Genomic DNA, 19,649 nt, shown 5'->3' on the forward strand with positions numbered 1-19,649 from the left:
ATTGAAAAGGCTGGTAATCCAGGCAAAAAAAGAGGACCTGAGCTACAACGGTGGCACTGGGAAGGTGGAATCAACAGAGCAGTTAGATGTGGTTGATGAGACAGCAAGAGCAGATAGAGAAATAATTTATTTGTAAATACTACTCTTGCCAGCAGTGAATCTGCCCCAGATTAAATATTTCATAGGTAAAGAAGAACTGTTAATAGATTTAACTACATGGAGTGTGTTTTCAATCTAGTCATCTCAAATCCTAACGCAAACAAAATAGCCCCAAATGACTATTTACAATCCTTAATGACTAAATTCCCGACATGCTTAAGGTCAGCCACCTAAGTTTCCACCCATATTGGTGGTGGAAAGAGAAGAAAACAGCACTAAAGCAAAGGTTTGAGAGATTTTAATTAACACAAATGGCTGTGCCTAGTCTGTCCAAAGCAAATGGAGTTAAAGCCTTCTAATCCTGAGTTTCATCCGACAGTGACCTCAGAAAAAAGTGCCTCCCTCCTGTATCATCACACTGACATTCTTTAGCTCCTTGATGTTCTGTGCAGATTTTTGATCCCAGAATTCTCTAAAAGAGAAAAAAATCAAACAATGAGTGCAAAGCTTCTAAAAATTATTAAATTAGAATGCATGTTAACTCCACCGAAGATCTTGGGATGAGCCCAGGTACCCGTGTTTTCCCAAAATTAAGACCTAGCTGTAAAATAATCAGCCTTGAAAACTAGAGATCAGGGCTGCGGATTTAGTTCAGTGGCATAAGCACCTGCCATGCAAGTGTGTGTCACAAATTCAATCCCTACTACTAAAAAACAAACAAAAAATGTCTACCAGAAAACTAGAGGTCAAAAATGCCAGCCCCAATCAGCTTATCTTTAACTAACTTCTCATCACTGTTCTCTTGGAGGATGGCTACTTTGGTTTTTTTTGTTGTTTGTTTGTTTTTGTTTTTTTGGGGGGGGGAGAATAAAGTCAAATATGGCAAAACAAAGTTGTCAGTCAAAACCAAGGATAGACATAGCACATGATGTAGAACAGAGTACAAGGTTATCAACAATGGTTATCAACGTTGTCCCTTGTTTCCTTAAAAAGAATTGTCTATCTCATTAGATATTATAAAGTTGGACAAAACAGTAGAGAACAAGACCAATAAAACTTAGGCATTGTAAACATTACAGGACTTCCAAAGAAGACAATAGTCAAACCAGAATGGGTATCTTAGTGAATCTTATTGCCTTCAAAGTAGTTGCCTATGTCTTCAAACTTGTTACTATCATATAGAATGGAACAGAGTCTAATCGGTCAAAACAAGATCGTGGGAGTACTACAGGACTTCAAAACAAGTTAATAGGAAATCAAAAAGAGTTACTATTTATATATCCTAATTTTTAAAATTTTTTCTTTAATTAAGACAAACATAAGAAATGACTAAATTTTTTTTAAAACAATAAGGGAGAGATTAAGATAAAACAGGACAAAGCAATATAACAATAGAGGTCAAAGCATGACTGTTTCAGCAACCTAGTACTTCACCACCATATAACCCGACTTAATAGTAGTTACCATAGTGTCTGTCTTTTTCCTTGAAATGTTTGGATAAAACTTCATATACTCTAGCTTCAAATATTTTCATATCAAGAAGCCCAGAATAAAGCCTTTCTAATTAATGAGTGAAAACTTTATAAGGCTTCAAGGCCACCTAATGGGGAATCATGATTACCACTTATTTTTATATATTTGAATCATTACTTACATCAGGGAAACTATTCGGTATTCACACAGGCGAGATTGATTTATTTCACTAATGAGTATGGTCTCAAGCTGTGCCCATTTATTGATAAATATCTCAATGTGATCCTTCTTTATAGCTGAATAATACTCCATTGTATAGAAATACCACAACTTTTTTATCCATTCCTCAGTTGATGGACACTTGGGTTGTTTCCAAGATCTGGCGGTTACAAATTGTGCTGCTATAAACATAGGTGCACATATATCACTGTGGTATGATGCTTTCAGTTCTTCTGGGAATATGCCTAGAAGTGGAATAGCTGGAATAAATGGGATTTCCAGTCCCAACTTTTTGAGAAATCTCCAGACAGATCTCCACAAAGGCTGTACCAGTCTACACTCCCATCAGCAGTGCAGGAGAGTTCCTTTTTCCCCACAAGGATGGCTACTTTGTAGGCTGATAGTGGGTGGAACTTTTGATGTCTAGTTTTCGAGGATAATTGCTTTCTGATTAGGTTTTCTTTTGAGAGAAACGGGTTTAGTAAAGCTCTTGTCTAGCGTGACTCTGGCTTGCCTTGGCTGGCTAGCAATCCTTAACACTACCAAAAAAACCAAAACAACAACAACAACAGCAAAACCCTGCACACACACCTTATGAAAATCTATGTCAATTATCTATTCAATCCTTTAAGATAGGAAATTTTAAAAAAAGAAAGTCATTCTTACCATATTGGGTTTATTTCTGTCACAAGTTGTTTTGCCCATAGTTGTTTTGTCCATAGTACCTGATGGAAATCATTAGGAAAATAGCTTCTTTTGAGAAAACACCCTACATATTAAGTTGCAAAACTACTAACATCCATCATAGTATGTAATTGTCTTATTGTAAGAACGATAAATTTTCTAATTATTTTAGAAAATAACTTTAGGGGCTGTGGATTAAGCTCAGCGGCATAAGTGCCTGCCTTGCAAGCAGGCAGTTGTGAGTTCGATCCCTGGTACCAATAAAAAGGAAACAAACAAACAAAAAAGAACTTTAAGCATCATTTTAAAGTTGGAGTGCTAGTCCTTTTATTTTCTGTTGAAAATTTATGTCCTCATAAGCACTACATGCAAATAAAAACAACTTGAGAATCTATGAAATGTACTTCTAATACAGCACTTAAATGAGCAAGTGAAATGATAAATTATGTATACATATACCCTCAGATAATCCAGACATCTGTCCCATAAAAAAGATCAATTCAGATTAGAGGAAAACAAAAGATAAAGGTAAGGGTGAGGATCGGGCAAGGCAAAGGGCAAACGGAGAATGACGGTACAGGCCAAGGGGAGAAAGGAGATGATAAAAAAAGGTATAAGGAGAATTGTAACGTGCAATGTAGACCTCATAGCCTGGCTACAGACTCAAATTTAAGACATTCAGTCGAATTTGAAATTCAATAAATACCAATAATTTTCAGTATCAGTATGTCCCTTGCAATATTCAGGACATATTGACACTAAGCCTATCATTTAACCGACACTGAAATTTAACCAAATATCCTCTTTTAATTAAATATGACCACCTTATCCTAGACATCTTGCTGTTGTCCTGGGTGTGCAATGCAAACAAGTTCAATGTATTGTGACCCCGCTAAAATAATTCTGATATTAATAAGGATGCAGTTTAGATTTTTAAAACACCAAAATTTATATTCAGAAGGGAAAAAACGATTCTGTTCCCCACTCCCCAATTTGTGTGAGGCTTTATGAGAAGCAAAAGAAAGCCTAGCTTAGGAATTACCTACTAACCCTATAAACTAACTCTAATATTCAGTAGGTTCAGGTTGCCTAAAAACAAAAACCTGTACTTGAGAGCAAAACTAGGTTAAAGAAGTTGTAGTTTTCTGTCCCTGTCTCTCAATATTGTAGTTTAACTGCTATTTTTCTTTCAGAAGCATCTGCCAAAATGTATTGCAGTCATCAGGAAAAATAATAGTAAAGTGGAGTTAAGGTTAAAGGCAGGAGGAATGACTTCCTTTCAGAGCAAAGGATTATTGAGTAAAGAAGATGTCAAGAATTCACTTCCTATGTCATGGACTTTCATCATAATTCCTAAATGAAACATAATATCCACACACAACTCTCAGGTTCTTCTCAGGGAAGACCTTTCTGTCTCTTTTCAAGGAGCTGAAGAAAATGCCAACAGTTGGAGTTGGAGGAGAGAAAATATTATCAAAATCAAATATCTTATTACAAGTTACATTATGGCTGAAGTTAAATTTTGTCTATATACCATCAGATGTTCGGGGAAATTCAGCTGAATTTAGAGATTGCTTAGTGCACGTGCTTTCTAAAATAGGTGATCACTGAAGGCCACAAACTGCTCTCTTGATCCCACAAAAGCCAGAAAGGGCCTGCTGTACACCCTGAGTCAAATTATAAATTTTATATTGCTAGGAGAAGTAAACCTCCTTAAATATGACCTGTCTCTGGGAATAACCAAAACCAGAGATTTCTCCCTTTGTGCAAACAACAGAAAAGTGTTTCTTCCTTTTAGAAGACAGGTGATGCAGATATGCTAAGCAAACAAGACTCCCAATGGCAATGCTACATCCAGGGCTAAAGAGAATTCTTGAGTAGAGCTTGCTTGAATTATAACAAAGTCATTAATATTTGCTAGCCAAGTAGATCACACCACTGTAGCTCAGTTAGCCAGCACACTGGACAAGGAGGAGGAGAGATTCTTGGCCAAGAGTAGTAGGGTAAAGCCTCTCTCTACTGGGAAATGTCTAGAACTGAAGGGCTAGTACACTCATTTGCCGGTAGTAGTATCCAAAATTGCATATTACCTTTTCTGTAAGACTGGTTTATAAATTTCCATTCTTATTAAGTTAAAGGAAAGATATAATTGGAGCACTATTAAGTACTTACATTCAAATAATTCCTGTACAACTTCCCTTTTTTTTTTAAACTTTTTAACTTAAGTGTCCTAATCATCCAGTTTATCTATGGTAGAGAGAAGCAGTGTTAACCAAGTATTGAGGAGGCAAGCTGGGGATATAGCTCAGCAGCACAGTGCCTGGCAAGCACAAGGTCCTTTGAGTTTAACTCCTGGTACCAAAGAGAGAGGAAGGAGAGAGAGAGAGAGAGAGAGAGAGAGAGAGAGAGAGAGAGAGAGAGAGTGTTGTGGAGAAAATGGGCCATGACTGCTTTGTGGAATGGAAAGTCCTGATGTTCAAGGAGTAGAATAATTCATAATAAGAATTATACAATAGAATATTGAATTTAATGTGATTTAACCAATGTTGTAATATAACTTGTTACCCTAGGCAATGACACAAAACATACATAGGTTGGTTTTTGTTTTTTAAATTTGGTATATAAATGTGGCACATTCTAACATAGAAATTCAGCCAGTTCCACAGCCCCTTCAGGGTTCCTGAATTACCTCCTTTTGAAGTGGATTTGAAGCCTAATTGTGCTTTGTGCCACCTACTGGGAGAAATGCAGAATTACATCTACCTTAATCTATTTAGTAACTGTTTTCTTTGCTGTAGAACAAATGAACCTTTGAGGGAGGGACTTTCATTCTTCATCAACAGGATAATGACTTCAATAGCTCATTAGTTTAGATTTAAATCATAACTTGTAGGATTGGAAAAGGCATGAAGAATCCTGTACTTTAACACTGCCATTCTATGGCATAGTCTCTGGAAATACCCAAAGTCTGGAAGAGCTGAGCTTTGCACATGTAGTAAGAAGCCTATCTTCTTTGTTTTTTGTTCTATGTGTTACATACAATCATGGTAAAAATTATAAAAAGTGAGAAGTTTTTTTTTAACATGATCTATAAATTACTATGGTTGTTTTAGACATAGAAAAACTCTAAATGACTTGATCAGGTCATATAATTGGTAGCTCTCAGAGCAAGGCATGCAACTCATACCTCTGACTCTAAATTTAGTGCTTTTTTCATTAAATTACAACTTCTCAAAATGAGGAGATGATTTTAGATGCCACTAGGATAAAGTTAGGTTTTCATTTAAAATAGTAATATACATTTTATTTTTGAGGAATGCATTTATGAAAAAAGAAGTTACTCTAAAGAGCAAAAATTGAAAAAAAAATAGTCCAAGCAGCATATAAAGTTGAGAAACACTAAGCATCAAAAAATTACAGTACTTCCCTCATGTCACTGTTGATCTCTTAATATGATTTCTTTTAAACTTTTTTGTTTTAATAATCAAACTCGAGGTTATAATAAGCAAATAGGACTGTTAGCTAACAGATACACTTGGGCTCAAACAAACCCTGAAATTTTGAATATGAAATTGGACTATGACCAATGCTCAGTGAATGTATAATAAAACATGGGACTAGTAGGCCAGTTATGTCTGTGGCTATATTAAGTTTGAGGTAACTGAACAGTATAGTCCTTTCTCTTTTTTCTGTTTGTGTTTTTTATTTATTTTTCTGGTACCAGGTATTGAACTAACGGCCTTTGGACTGATCTACATTCCCATCTACGGTCATTTTTATTTTTTTATTTTGAGACAATGTCTGAGTCTTGTGATCCTTCTACCTCAGAGTGCTGGGATTATAGGTGTGTGCCAGTGGTACCCTATTTTTATTTCTTTAGGATTATAAGAGGAGAGGAAGGTGTTGATCTGTGGGTAGGTCATCCCAGTTAAAATTGATTCAGTGTTCTACAAGCAAGGAAAAACAAATCTGCTGATGCTCTCAAATTGAATGAAATCCTTCACTATATATTCTTATCTGGGTTTGAATCTGGAATTTAAAAACTTTTGGATCTTTAAAGGATCCCTTTGTATAATGTTTAGCTAATTTTTAATGAGATAAACTAGAAATCTTTCTGTCTGCAGAGCCTTCCTTTTCTCTTAATGACTTTCTATTGCTTCTGGTTGCATTCTAGGTTTTTTCTGTCTGACTTTTTGCTGTTCAATTTGATTCAAAACAAAATTTAAAAGAGAAATGCTGGAGAAACACTGCATGAAAGATAGGTAGTCCATCTAGTTCTCTAGATTTTCTAAGTTTTACCTGTGAATCAGGCAGAGTGTTATATGGTGTGTAACCAAATTGTCTTGGGTTGATCTATCTCCTTTAAACAATTTTAGATTAATACTTTGCTATCAAATTGTGCTAAGGAACAGATAAGAAACCATCTAGGAAATTTAGATTCAGAATTCATTTAAAAATTTAATTGGGGATATTGATTACTGTTATCACATATACATGGTTCTGTCCCCACACTGAAAATATGGAGGAAAAATTTCAGGTCTCAGTATAAGAGAAAGCCATTTCTGCTAAGCAATTGCTTTATTATTACATAGTGAACAGTGTAAATTCATGTTTCTTTTTGCTGGGGAATGCAGAATCAAATTTATAGCTGATCTCTACCAACTACATAGTATTCCCATCATGCATTTTCCTTTAATTTACTCATTTATTGGCTGGGAACTTAGCTCAGTGGCATAAGTGCCTGCCTGGCAAGCATGAGATCATGAGTTTTGATTCCTGGGACCGAGAAACAAAATAATAATAATAATAATAATAATAATAATAATAACAATGATAGTAATTTGCTCACTTATTTATTTAACCCTATGTGTTGTGTATGTGATTTTTATAAGCATGCAAGCCTTTTGTGGAATAAGACTGAGTAGAAAATAGAAATATAAACACTACTACTGATAGAACTTTGTCATCCCTTAGTTACAATTTCCCATTATGTGTCCATTATACAAAGTTCAGACTCAGGAATACATGAAAATTTAAGAATATTTTCTTTGGCCACCAGAGCCATTCATTTACTGTTTTATTGTTGTTTTGTATTTTTGAGTCATGTTTCTGTTATCTAATCCAGGCTGGCATTGAACTTGCTATGTAGCTCAGGATGGCCTTGAACCTATGATCCTCCTGCTTCAGCTTCCTGAGTACTAGGATTACAGGTGTGCACCACTATGCTTGGCTTTTTTATTTTTTTCTACAACCCTATATGATTTCCTAAAATGATGACATAAATTCTGTAAGGGAAATTGCTCAAACTCCTAGGGGAACATCTGGCTTGGTAAATTTACAACCACTCTCAGGTATCTATTCCCTTGATCATCTGTGCTGAAGTAGCAGAGTCTGCTACTATAAGATTCATGAAATGAAACAACTCTTAATTTGTAGAAAAAGGGAAAGATGAGAAGGTAACTAATATTTTATCATGTCAACTCTGTTATCATTTGTATATATTAAGTATTAGATATATTACTTTATCTTTATAAGATCAGCCTACTTTTCTTCAGAGAGAACTCTTACCTTAGTATAATAGCTTCTGACTGCTACTAATAATCATGATAATGAAGAATTTTATTATTATGATACTAACATTTAATTTTCTGTGTGCTAGGGCTTGTGTTACTTTATAAGAAATAGAATCTCCAGTGTTAATAAAATAAAACCTCAAATTGTGTACTTACCTTGGGATATTGGAATATTCAAAAATGCTTGCTTTGGCTCAAAATTCTGCTGTAAGTACAGTGATAATTTCAGGTCATTAGCCTTCTGATAGTTCTTCAAGGCTTCAATTCTCAATTCAATCACTTTTCTGTTCTGAAAGAGGACATTTTTCAAACTACTCATATAATATCAGCTTCTGATATTATATTCTGATACTAAATTAAATGTTAGTATCATAAATCCACTGATACCTGAATGGTTGTGCAGAAATTTAAAAGTAAACCCTTCATGGTCAATTTTTTAAAGTTGTTCAGTAGTGTATATTATCTTCCCCTCCCTCTGTTTTAAATAGAACATAATCAAGGACATAGGAAGAAATACTATTTATTCCAAGTAATTCAAGATAAAGCTAAAGATAGACCACTTCAGTCATCTCCAGGTGATACATTTCTTTTAGCAATACAGCTTATAACCCAGGATGAGGAGATTGGGTTTAAACTAAAATTTACTTATTGTGTAAGCAAAACTGTGTCCCATGTCCAGCCTGGGAAGACTTTAATACCTGAAGGTTGTTGGCTTGTTCCTGATACTTGACCCATTCCATTTTTCTCTGTTTCTTTTCCTGATGGAAGAAAGAGCCTCTGGGTGATAAAGTAAATTGAGATAAAAAAATCAGTTTTCTCAATTTTCTGAGTAACCTTATAGTGAAATTATGCTGTGTAGATTTACTACGAGACAGGCTTCAATTGCAAAATCATCTTAATTTGCTTCCTCTGTGCAATCCACTTTCTCAAAGCTAAAAGGTAAATGAACAGCCATTTTCTGTGAATAAGATCATTATGGGAGGATGAAATGCAAATATAGTACCCCCAGGTCAATTTTCCAAGACAAATTAACAAGTGTTCTGATATCACATAGCTACTGTGGAGCTGTAATTGTTGGTGTAGTTTTTCTAACTTTCTCCTAGCTAAAATGATTTCCTAGAAACTTGTAATGACACTGTAACTCAGATATATTACAGGAGAACTAAATTGCTTATAAAAATCCATTTGGTTCAGAAGTATACCAGAGCTAAATTCAGTTAATTTATCAGTTCCAGAAAACACTACCTGTCTTATCTCTTTCTCTTTCTCTGTAAATGATATCTTTAGTTCATTTCGGGCTTTTTAGGTGATAAGGGGGATTTAGGGACCTGGGGTAAAAAAAGTAGAGAGCTAAAGAAATAGGAGGTCCCATGAAAAAAAGTTCAATGTCTTAGAAAACCATAAATCCTAAAACCCTGGATTCCGCCTATCTGCCTACCAAATTAGCCTTGATTTTCAACAGGCTGTTTACCATACGTGACATGCTTAGTGTATCCAGTCTACTTGCCTTTCCATCCTGCAAGTGTGCTGTGGTTTTTATCTGTGGTGCTTTTTGATGATCTTGATGTTCTTCTGTCTCAAAAGTCTGTGGAAAGGCATTTGGGCAAATCTTTAAATTAGTTGGAATTAATGAGAGAAGTGGAAAACCAAAATGAATCAAGGCTTTCAGTTCCTGCCAGTTGGCAATTTCTCAGGACCCAACATGGAAATTGTACTACCTACCAAAGGGGATTCTGAATGTAATGAGCCCTTCCCTTTGGTACCATGAGTGTACCTTACAATAATAAAGAACTATTAGTTGAATTCTTAGTACATGTTAATCACTGAGCTACCTACTACATTAGTTTCAGTATTTTACTGCATTATAATTATTTTTATATTTGCACAGTTCTTTGAGGACTACTTTTATTTCCATTTTACAGGTGAGAAAATTGAGCATTAGAGAGATTAAGTCATTATTTAGGGTTATATAGTGATAGACCTGTAGTTTAGTCAGATCTTTCTCACTCTAAAGCATATGTTCCTAGCCACTGTCCATGCTGTTGTTCTCCATTTCTCCTTGTCTAAGAATGAATAGGATAAGCTGGACGTGGCAGCACACACTAGTAATCATACCACTCAGGAGGCTGAGGCAAGAGGATTGCTGCCAATTCATGGCTAGCCTGAGCCACACAGTAAATTGAATGCTGGCCTGAAGTACAGAGTGAGATCCTGTCTCAAAAAAAAAAGTATGGAACGTGTATCACAAGCTAAGTTGTATGGTCATCCCTTATAGAAAATAGTTTGGGAGCAATGCAAAAGGTGGATTGCATTGGATTTCCTGTCACAAGATCTCAAGAACGTGGGAACTAGAACTTCTGATAGTTCACATAACTAATCTGTAGCTGCAGCTGAGAAGAAGGAGCAGATCCCAGCATAAGGTACAGGACTTGGAAGCATTCTTCTTATTTCTGGAAAGTGAGATGAAAAAAAGCAGTCAGAGAGCACACCACACACCTGTTTATATTGTAAGACACAATCTGCTCTTCTATTCCATGAAAAAGCACTTGGGTGCCAGCGGCTAGTCCACAAAGGATTCCCTTTCCTGACTTCCCAGACAAAAAACAAAGCCCTAAATTTGTCATTATAATGCAGTGATGGTTGTGAAATTATTGAATTAGGCATTAGAATTAGGCATTCATTTGATTACTCATTCAATTTACATTTATTGATTCTCTACTGCATTCAAGCATTGTGACAGATATTAGGGATTCAAACAGAGCAACCAAGATGCAGAAGAAGCTTGTATCCCAGGAGGAGGAACAGGGGCAAGAAAAAAAAAAAAAATATATATATATATATATAAAGTGCAATGGAGGACATGAATAGAGTTGTATAATGGAAAGTAGGAGGATTCTCTATTTTAGATGGAGAAAACAAAGAGGCCCTTTATAAAGAGATGACATTTAAATGGAGGCCTGAAGGATGAGAATGAACCAACTATAAGAAAACAGTATTACAGGTGAGTTTAAAGCAAAAACAGACGACTTGGGATAGGAAAAGGCTTGGTATATTTGAGAATTCACAAGCAGGCCAGTGTGATGGCTTCATGGGAAGGAGAGGACTTCTATGAGAGGAACTGGACACCCAGCCAGATTATACCACAACAAGGAGGATTGTAAAGGATTTTCATAAAAAGAGTGACATGCTATAGTTATTTGATTTGGCTACTGTGGAAAGAATGCATTGGGATGAGGCATGGTTGAAGCAAGGACATGAAAAAATGAGGACCAAGGTGGATGAATGGGAGGTTCTTTGTATTATAATCTGTGGGACAGTACTTTCAAGAGATCCTTAGAGGCACACCTTGTTCCATAGTATCTCCATTTCCTTCCGAAGCATCTTGTTTTTCCTTTCCTGTTGGTGGGGGGACCAAACAGAGACATGCGTTGTGCAGACATTAAAGTGAGATTGGAAGAAAGCACTACATTAATGATGGCAAAGGGATCAAGGGATATAATAAACCACAGAGGAAGGCAATGATGAAGGGGCCTAGTAAAAATCCAGGAATACTAGAGATGAATGTGATGATGATGGTTACAAATATTATTGGAAGTAAAAATAGGATTATGAGGTGATACCTCAAGAAGTGAGTTCTAAATTCTAAGGTACTTATTATATGACAATATCTCAGGGGCTTAGATAAATATTGTATAATCTTTAAAATTCTTTATATAGTTGATTTTTAAAAGATCAAAGATTTTTTTTTATGAGCAAACCACTTTTTTCTTTTACTTGGATAGGTGTCTCCTAATCTACAACAGTATGAAGAGTTAATATGCTTATATTCATTAACCACTAGGTGAAAAGGTTTTTAAAAAGCCAAAGAAAGAGAATTTTGGTTGTTAGTTCTTTTCTTTTCAACATTCTATCTGACTCCTTTTGGATCATCCTGGGCCTTCTGTCTCAAAGAAATAGGAATGTTGGAACGTCAGGTGCAGGAAGTTAGCAGTCTGTGTTTCTTTGTACTTGTGTCACCAGCAGTGGAACTGAGCTGTGTTTAGGTTTCCTACCAACCTCTTACCAGGTTCTGTTTCATCTCCTCTGCTTCCTGAATGAGCTCCATGACTGAGGATTCATCACATTCCTTCCCTGCCATGATCTGCCTCATGATCTGCAGACTAAAGAAAGATACCATAAAATGTAAATACCTTCTAGGTGCTAGTATAACATTTCCTGAGGCAGTCAAAAAGTGCTCTTCCATGGAAGTTAGGTGGGGGCTGGAATTTCAGCAGTTGTGGAAGTCTTTCTGGATGTAGAAAGTTGCTCTAACTAGGAGGATTCCACTCCTAATTGACACTTGCTATTATTAAATGTTTATTAATGAACTTTGTGCTTTTCAGTTCTCCAAATTTAAGTCTCCAACAGCCAGTGAAAATCCTTTCTTCCCGCTCAAAGAATGTTTTGGGGTATTGAGCTGGGAATTTAGCTTAGCTCAGTGGTATAAGCACCTGCCTTGTAAGCATGAGATCATAAGTTCAATCCCTAATATCAGAAAAAAAAAGGAGAAAAAGAAAAAGAATGTTTTGGTGTATGACATTTGGGGAAAAAGAAGTGATTCTCCTCTGTAAAGGAAGAGATTAAAAAATCATCAATGTTTTCAGGAGAAATATTAAATTTATTCCCTATACTATCTCTGTTCACTTTCTCCTGCACCCTTGAATCTCCAAACAGACATTTAATTTTTTGGGGGAAACCGTGCTCCTCTTTGGTAGTCCCCATAGAATGCAAACATTAAGAAGTTCCTTAAAAAAAAATCTGAAATAGTCTTTGTGAAAGACGACATTCTTTATAGCCATTAATTAATTTATATTTTTGTTCCTTGTCCTCTGTTCCCTTGAGATCTAAGCAGAAAACCAGGCCTTTGTGTTCTCTTGCCCTGAGAGAAGTCTGGGCTTCTGGTTGTAATCATCTGGTGCCAGACTACAACTTGTTGCCTGGCTTATGTTCTTCAGTAGTCTGAATTCCTTAGTTGCTTATAATGTAAAGCCTGTATAAAGAAAGTACGCCAACTGAGGTGAGATTTCTGAGACTAGAAAGGAAATGGGAGTTGATGGACCCCAAGAGCAGTAAGTATTCTAGCAAACAGTTAAGACCTCAGCAGCCTAGTATGATGACAAGAGGCAAGGACCAAATCCAGACAGCTCCCAGGCTTAGAAAAATTCACTCTGCTACTGATTAGTATAGAAAGAGCAGGGTCATTTATTCTAAAGTGATTCTATAGTATGAAGACAGAAGCTATCATTATGATCCTGATAGGTCAAAATATCTTTGGTAGGCACCAAGGGACGAAGAACTAACAACCCTAGACTCATGAGGGCTGAGTCAGATTTAATTTTACTCAAAAAAGAAAAAAAGGTAAAGGATCCATCTTCACCCTGATTTTGTGCTACAGTTTCTTTACATTCCACTGGAACTGAATATTCAAAATTAAAAACCAGAAACAAAGCAACGTAAATAATCATTGCTAAACCTGTGGAAATTAAATTCTCCAGTCTTTCAATCTCTAGTATCCCTTACTAGGGAGCACTTACCTTTTTTGCTTTTCATCCAAATTAGACATTAACTTCTGGAATAAGAGGTTGTTCTTGTCTTTTAGAGGTTTTAGCATTTCTGTAAGTTCCTGCTTCCTTATCTTTAAGTCCTCATTTAGTTCCTTCAAGTAGTTGTCACCTATTTTAGAGCTTCTGTGGGAAGAGAAATCGTAACATCTGTCTTTACCCCAGGTTAATAAGGGCCCCATTTCTCTCCTTGATAGTTGCCATTTGACATCTTCCATTAAAAACTCACCTTTTTGAGGATACAAAAGATCCCGAAGAGTGTGCACCACTTGTCATCTTTAAGGGAAACTTCTACTCCAAGAATAAAGAGGCTTTCTTGAAAATATATGCCTTCTTTGCCTATTCAGTTAAGACATCATTTTTGTGCTGCTGTTCTTGAAACTCCTGTTGCATTGGACTGATTTTAGGTATAGCTTGATGTCACAATAGTCCTAAGACCACAAGTCAGCAGGTCTTGTTAAGCAGCATCAGTGGTGATTGTTGACTGAAAATACTTAGCAACATCAGATCAATTCTTGTGTTAGCTTTGGCCTACTGCACTGAGTATTCTTCTGAAGTCTTTGAGTGAAGAGAATAGAATCTCAATGTATCTATGCTATGGAATTCCTATTGTGTTAGAAAATGGTGACCTATCAAAAAATAACTCATCAACACCATGGCAACAGATCTCTGTAGAATGCCTGTCTGTGTGAAAGACTGAGTTCTGAGTGGGGAAAAGATAAAGAGACATAGCACTTAATTTTTTTTTGTTTTTTGTGTTTTTGATGATGATTAGGAGGAGGAAGAGGAGGACAATGAGGAGGAGATAATTCTAAGAGGCATTTAAAAAATGATAGAAGCCAAACTGACAAAGGCTATGAATATCATAAAGTAATGTAAAGTAAGAGCCATTGACATTGTTTTCCCATCTTTAAAATTTGATTGTCATAAAGTCATAAGAGGACATTGGACGTGTAGCAAAAAGATGTATTTTGTATTATACGGTGAGTGTGTCCTTCCATAGCTAGACTCTTCTCCCAAAGGCTGTAATCTAGGCTTACTTCCAAGTTCTGATTCATCATTTTCCTCTTTTTGTAGAACCACATATCTTATAAACCTTAAGGTATCCCATCTTCATCTATATCATCTATACCTGTGTCAGTGGGAGATAATACAGTTATGCATCTATTTGGGTGCTCATATGTGTGCATGTATTCTTTAAGTTTTTAAGGCATTTAAAGGCATTTAGAATTTTCAGAAGAAGTGTCAAATGTGAACTTCAATGTCAATATCAGGTATTGATTGAGCATTTCCAAGCCATATTCTAGAGATGTTCTCCAGGATAATTTAAGCCCTATATATTCTGAGAAACCAGTCACTTGAGTGTTTCACCTCTGCTCACAACAGTTCTGTATTACAGTCGTGCCTGGTTCATGTTTGGAATTCATATTATTGCATTTTTAGATGGTTTAAGTTTCTTCAATGTCCCAATTAAATGGTCAGATTCAAAAATCTGAGTTTGCTGAAGCTGATAGAAGTATAAACTGAAAGCCCATCATTTTCAAGATCTTTCCCAAAGGCTCTAAAATTCCTTTTGTAATTATAATTTTGTATGTTTTTTACAAAGAGAAACTTCTCCGAATTCAATCAAGACCCACAAAATCTGGACCTATCCTTAGATACATACCACCACTAATTATTCTATATAGCAAAGCTTCTTTGCAGACAGTCTCTACAAAAACTCTCAGCAAACACGTGTCACTTGAATGTTTTGTGTGATACCTAGTGAATATCATTTTAAATTAGAAAAACCATAACAGATCAACCATACTTCATATTAATTACCCTAGGAATAGCCCTCAAAAATTTGGATTGAATGAAAGTGAGCAAACCTCTCACAGTTGAAAGGAACTACTGGGTGGACTTATTATTATTAATAGCATCTTGGAATGCATATATGACAGGTGGTAGCAAACAGTAGAGAACAAAAATGGAATCGATCACTAAAACATAGCCTCTTTAAATTTCATGTTGTGACATTTGGCAGGCAGAACTATGAAAGAATTTTAAAAGATTTAATAGGCAGCCAGCATACACAACTCACCTTCCTTTTTTTCCTTGCTCATAAACGATTCAAAAAGCATGAGCACTTGCTAATCTTACGTAGTCTTTTCTATAGTCAATCAGCAGTTTTTATTTCTTAATATTCCGATGTACATAGACATTATGGTGAAGAGCTTTTGAAAACTCAGTATTATTGAGACAGGATAACTGATGCACCGCATTAGTCTTGGGTATAAAGAGAAGGCTGGATAAATCTGCAGATGCCCACTAGCACTGGCGAGGAGGGAGGTGGAACACTAATTTTTTGTGAAGTAGAAAGTTAGGCCATCGGTTGATTGGGAAGATAGAAAACCTCAGAGAAGAAATGACTTAAGATTGTACCTGAGTCGTGTCAAAGGAAGTCAATCAAATGAGAGAGAAAGGATTGCCATGTAATGCTAAAGGTCAATGTGAGTTTGCAAATTGGTGATTTACCATGCCCTGAATCAGAAGTTATACCATTTTCTCCAACAGAAGTTGGCAAGCTAAAAACAATAATTGAGAGAACAGATGGTTGGTTGACTCCAGGCTGGGACTTGGCAGAAAAGACAAGCAGAAAGTTCAAGGGAGTAAGGGGGCTGAGAACACTGGAGAAAGTATTTATCAAAAGGCTGATCACAGTGTTCAGGCTGTGTGGCAAAGGAAATGGAAGAAGAAATTGCCTAAACGAGGAGACATTGGGAAGGTATTGAGAATGAGGAGTGGGGGAGTGGTGGTGAAAGAATAGAGCTAATAATCAATGAGGATACTTCTTAAGAAATAATTTGTGGAAATTAATCACTATAGGAATAATATAGTAATATTTTTTCTACAGTAAACTTTGAATCTGTTGCTTCTTGTCATTGCATAAAATTCACTGAAATTCATGTGATACCTCAAAATAGGCCTTACACCAAGTTATTCACAATGACCTCATCCAACATTATAGCATTTGGTTTTAGTATCTGTTAAGAAAAAGCGTGATTGCTCTATAATTAGAGAACTCAGAGCAATACCATTTTAGTGTAAGTTTTGCCAGCAGAAAATCAGAGTAGTCTAATTAAGCCAGGTCTCTAAGAGTAGAGTCAATTATTTTCATATTAGGAGAGAGAGGGAGAGAAGGAGGGAGTGGTGGTGGGGTGGGGAGAGAAAGAATTCATATTCTCATTTCCTTCCTCTCTGGTGTACAGCAAAATTTACAGAATTTTTTTCATTTTTAAAATTTTTATTTTGAAGAGAATAAAACCAAATGAAATAAAACAATAGAATCAATCAAAACACAATGATGACCATTGGACATGACTTTAAAACAAAATACAAGGAAATCAATAATGGTTACCATAATGCCTTTTTTTATCTTCAAAAGAATTCCCATACCATCAGGCATAATAAAATCAAAATAGTACACAATAAAACCAATAAAGACAAAACAATGGGTATAATACAGGACTTCAAAACAAGATAATAGTAAAACCACAGTGAGTACCATAATACATCTTGTTATCTTTAAAGTAGCTGCCTATATCATCAGACATGATACAATCAAACAAAACAAAATAGGCTAAAATCAGTCGAAACATGAAAGCAATATAGGGCTTCAAAACAAGCTAATAGGAAATCAATACTGGCTACCATAATATATTTTGTTATCTTTGAAATAGCTGTCCATGCCATGAAATATAATAAAATTAGACAAACTGAAACAATAAAACCAAACAAAACAGAACAATGAAAACAGTATGGGTTTCAAATCGCAATAATAGATTAATAATGGCCACTTGTACGTAAATGGATACAACTTGAGATCATGCTCATGGGTAAAATGGTTCAGCGTCACATGGGTGACTATCATGTTGTCTCCCTAGTATAAAAACTAAAGGAGTCCAAAATGCATAATTTATCCTGTGAAAGTGAAAAGGGAGAAAGTGTCTAAACAGGGAAAGCAGTGGCCATTAAAGTTACAGAGTTCTTGAACCTTCATGGAAGAAATGTAGGAAGGTTCTGTTGCTATCTAATGCACATCAGTCTGAGCTTCTGGGCCTTGAGGCGATTGTAAGAATCATTTTAACTAAAATCTAAAAGTCCTGAAAAATCTTAATAGCAAAAGATTGTTGGCTCTTAAAGATCACTGGTATGTCTTTTTCCTCCTATGACCGTTTTGTCACCTCCTTTCTTTTCATCCTTGCTTTTGTAGTCCCAGTCTAGTATATACCTACATTTGGAGAGAACTCAAGATTTTGAGGAGCTTGAGATAAATTTGGAGACTCTTAAATTTTTTTGAGGTCTTTTATTTTCTTTAAGTAGAGCACCCTTTTGATGTGTTTAAATAGTGGCCTTTAAATGGAGACAGGCAAACTTTCACAAATACTTCAAAACAGATAGAAACAAGGGTAGTTTTTACATACTCCCTTCCTAGGTCATCAGTTTCCATAAGTACTGTTTACTAAAATGAATCTGCCTGAGAATTTCCCTTTATTTCTTTGCTACCTCCCCTTTCCTCATCACTTTTCCTCATTTATTAAAATAATGTATTACATTTTTATCACCTGAAATCTTCAGTGACTTGCTTAAGGAGGTGTGTGAAATCTTTGAGGGCACTAAACTCACCAAAATTCAAAATGTTGGTATTGGGGATAAAGAAAATGAATTACAAGTTCTTCTGTGTGGACCAGTGATCCAATTTTTTGCTTTCAACAAGACTGAAAGAAGAGCTAGTAAAATTAAGTTAAACTTATTAGATTTAAAATTTCATAATAAATTACAATATGATTTTTGGCCTACAATTTGGAAGGAATTTTGAAGATTTTGAGAAAAATTGTTATAACAAAATTATCTTTCATTCCAATCCACTTATTTGTGTAAACAAGTTTTCTCCGTACGAGTTATATATATGATTCTGGCAGTCATATTCCAATAAGTCATAATCAACTATGAACACACAAAATAAAGTAGCCTACCCATTAAATTAATAAAATTATTCTCCCCAAATATTGTTCTACTTAAAAATACTTATAAATCGTATATAATATAAATCCTTTTTGTCACTTGTGTAGTGTTAATAACACTAACTTGATTCTGAAGAGATTTTAACACTTTGCCCTTTATGCTCACATGAAATAAAAATAAAATTTCTATATAAATATGCACTTATTTTGTAAAGAAGTATGGTAGAGTGTTCAGAAAGACTTTCAAGCATAAAACGCATTTTATTAAAATAAAATTTTGTTGGTGAAGTAAAGGAAACAAGCTCAAGGACTAAAAGAAAAATAAAAACTTTGATTTGCTGAAGTTCATCTGTTTAGATTTTGTCAGATAGGAGCATTTTAATAGTCATTGAATACATTTTAAAGTGGTACAAAATTTTCTTTGAAAATGTCAGTATTGTGATATACCAGAAAAATATTTTTTATGCTCATCTAAAATTAGAATGAAAATTTTAGATGTCAATTTAAAACTTGTGAAATGATACCTACTTTTTCAGAATTCTTTCAGAACACAGGGACAAAATGCCTAGAGATTGCTGCTGTAAGGCAGAGGTTCTCTGGCTCTCAAGAAATTGAAGAATTATCTAAGGAACTTGGAAATGCTGCAGATTTTACAGGCTAACTCCCCAGAGATTCCTCCTCTGTGGATCTGGAAAATGTGTGATTTCTATGAGCATTCCTAGTCATTCTGCTGTTGGATCTGTGAATTTGTTTTTGAAAAATACTGCTTCAAGTTTCCTTCTTCAATCACAATGCATCAGCGGAAAGCTGCTTAGTTGAGGTTTTTTGTTTTTGTTTTTTTGCTGGACCATCTATAGAACAGCCTCTTCTGAGTTAGATTTTATGTTACACTTTCACCTTTCATTTGGGATAACTTTAGAAACTTTCATGAAAAAGGACATAATCATTTCTGCATTAAAATCAAGGAGGAGTATTTTGTAGCAATGTATCTTAAT

General features: G+C 35.4%; 1 protein-coding gene across 2 annotated transcripts; it reads right to left on the reverse strand.

The window, feature by feature from the left end:
* Window positions 1-311: 311 nt before the first annotated feature.
* On the reverse strand, window positions 312-14,248 carry Ccdc196 (coiled-coil domain containing 196). Of its 2 annotated transcripts, XM_063240907.1 has the most exons (9): window positions 13,878-14,248; window positions 13,622-13,774; window positions 12,112-12,208; window positions 11,394-11,444; window positions 9,556-9,633; window positions 8,747-8,806; window positions 8,205-8,337; window positions 2,458-2,516; window positions 312-571 (listed from the first exon to the last, which is right to left on the reverse strand). In XM_063240907.1, exons 1-9 carry the CDS (start codon window positions 13,922-13,924, stop codon window positions 455-457), a joined length of 795 nt encoding a protein of 264 aa, XP_063096977.1. In that variant the 5' UTR covers window positions 13,925-14,248; the 3' UTR covers window positions 312-454. The 2 variants fall into 2 exon arrangements, with proteins under 2 accessions (XP_063096977.1, XP_063096976.1); XM_063240906.1 differs by lacking the exon at window positions 11,394-11,444 and having other exon boundaries at window positions 13,878-14,237.
* Window positions 14,249-19,649: the final 5,401 nt, after the last annotated feature.

The sequence above is a fragment of the Cavia porcellus genome, unplaced genomic scaffold (assembly GCF_034190915.1).
Source record: "Cavia porcellus strain 051 isolate PalLab524CR breed Dunkin Hartley unplaced genomic scaffold, mCavPor4.1 scaffold_31, whole genome shotgun sequence".
In the NCBI taxonomy this organism is placed as follows: Eukaryota; Metazoa; Chordata; class Mammalia; order Rodentia; family Caviidae; genus Cavia; species Cavia porcellus.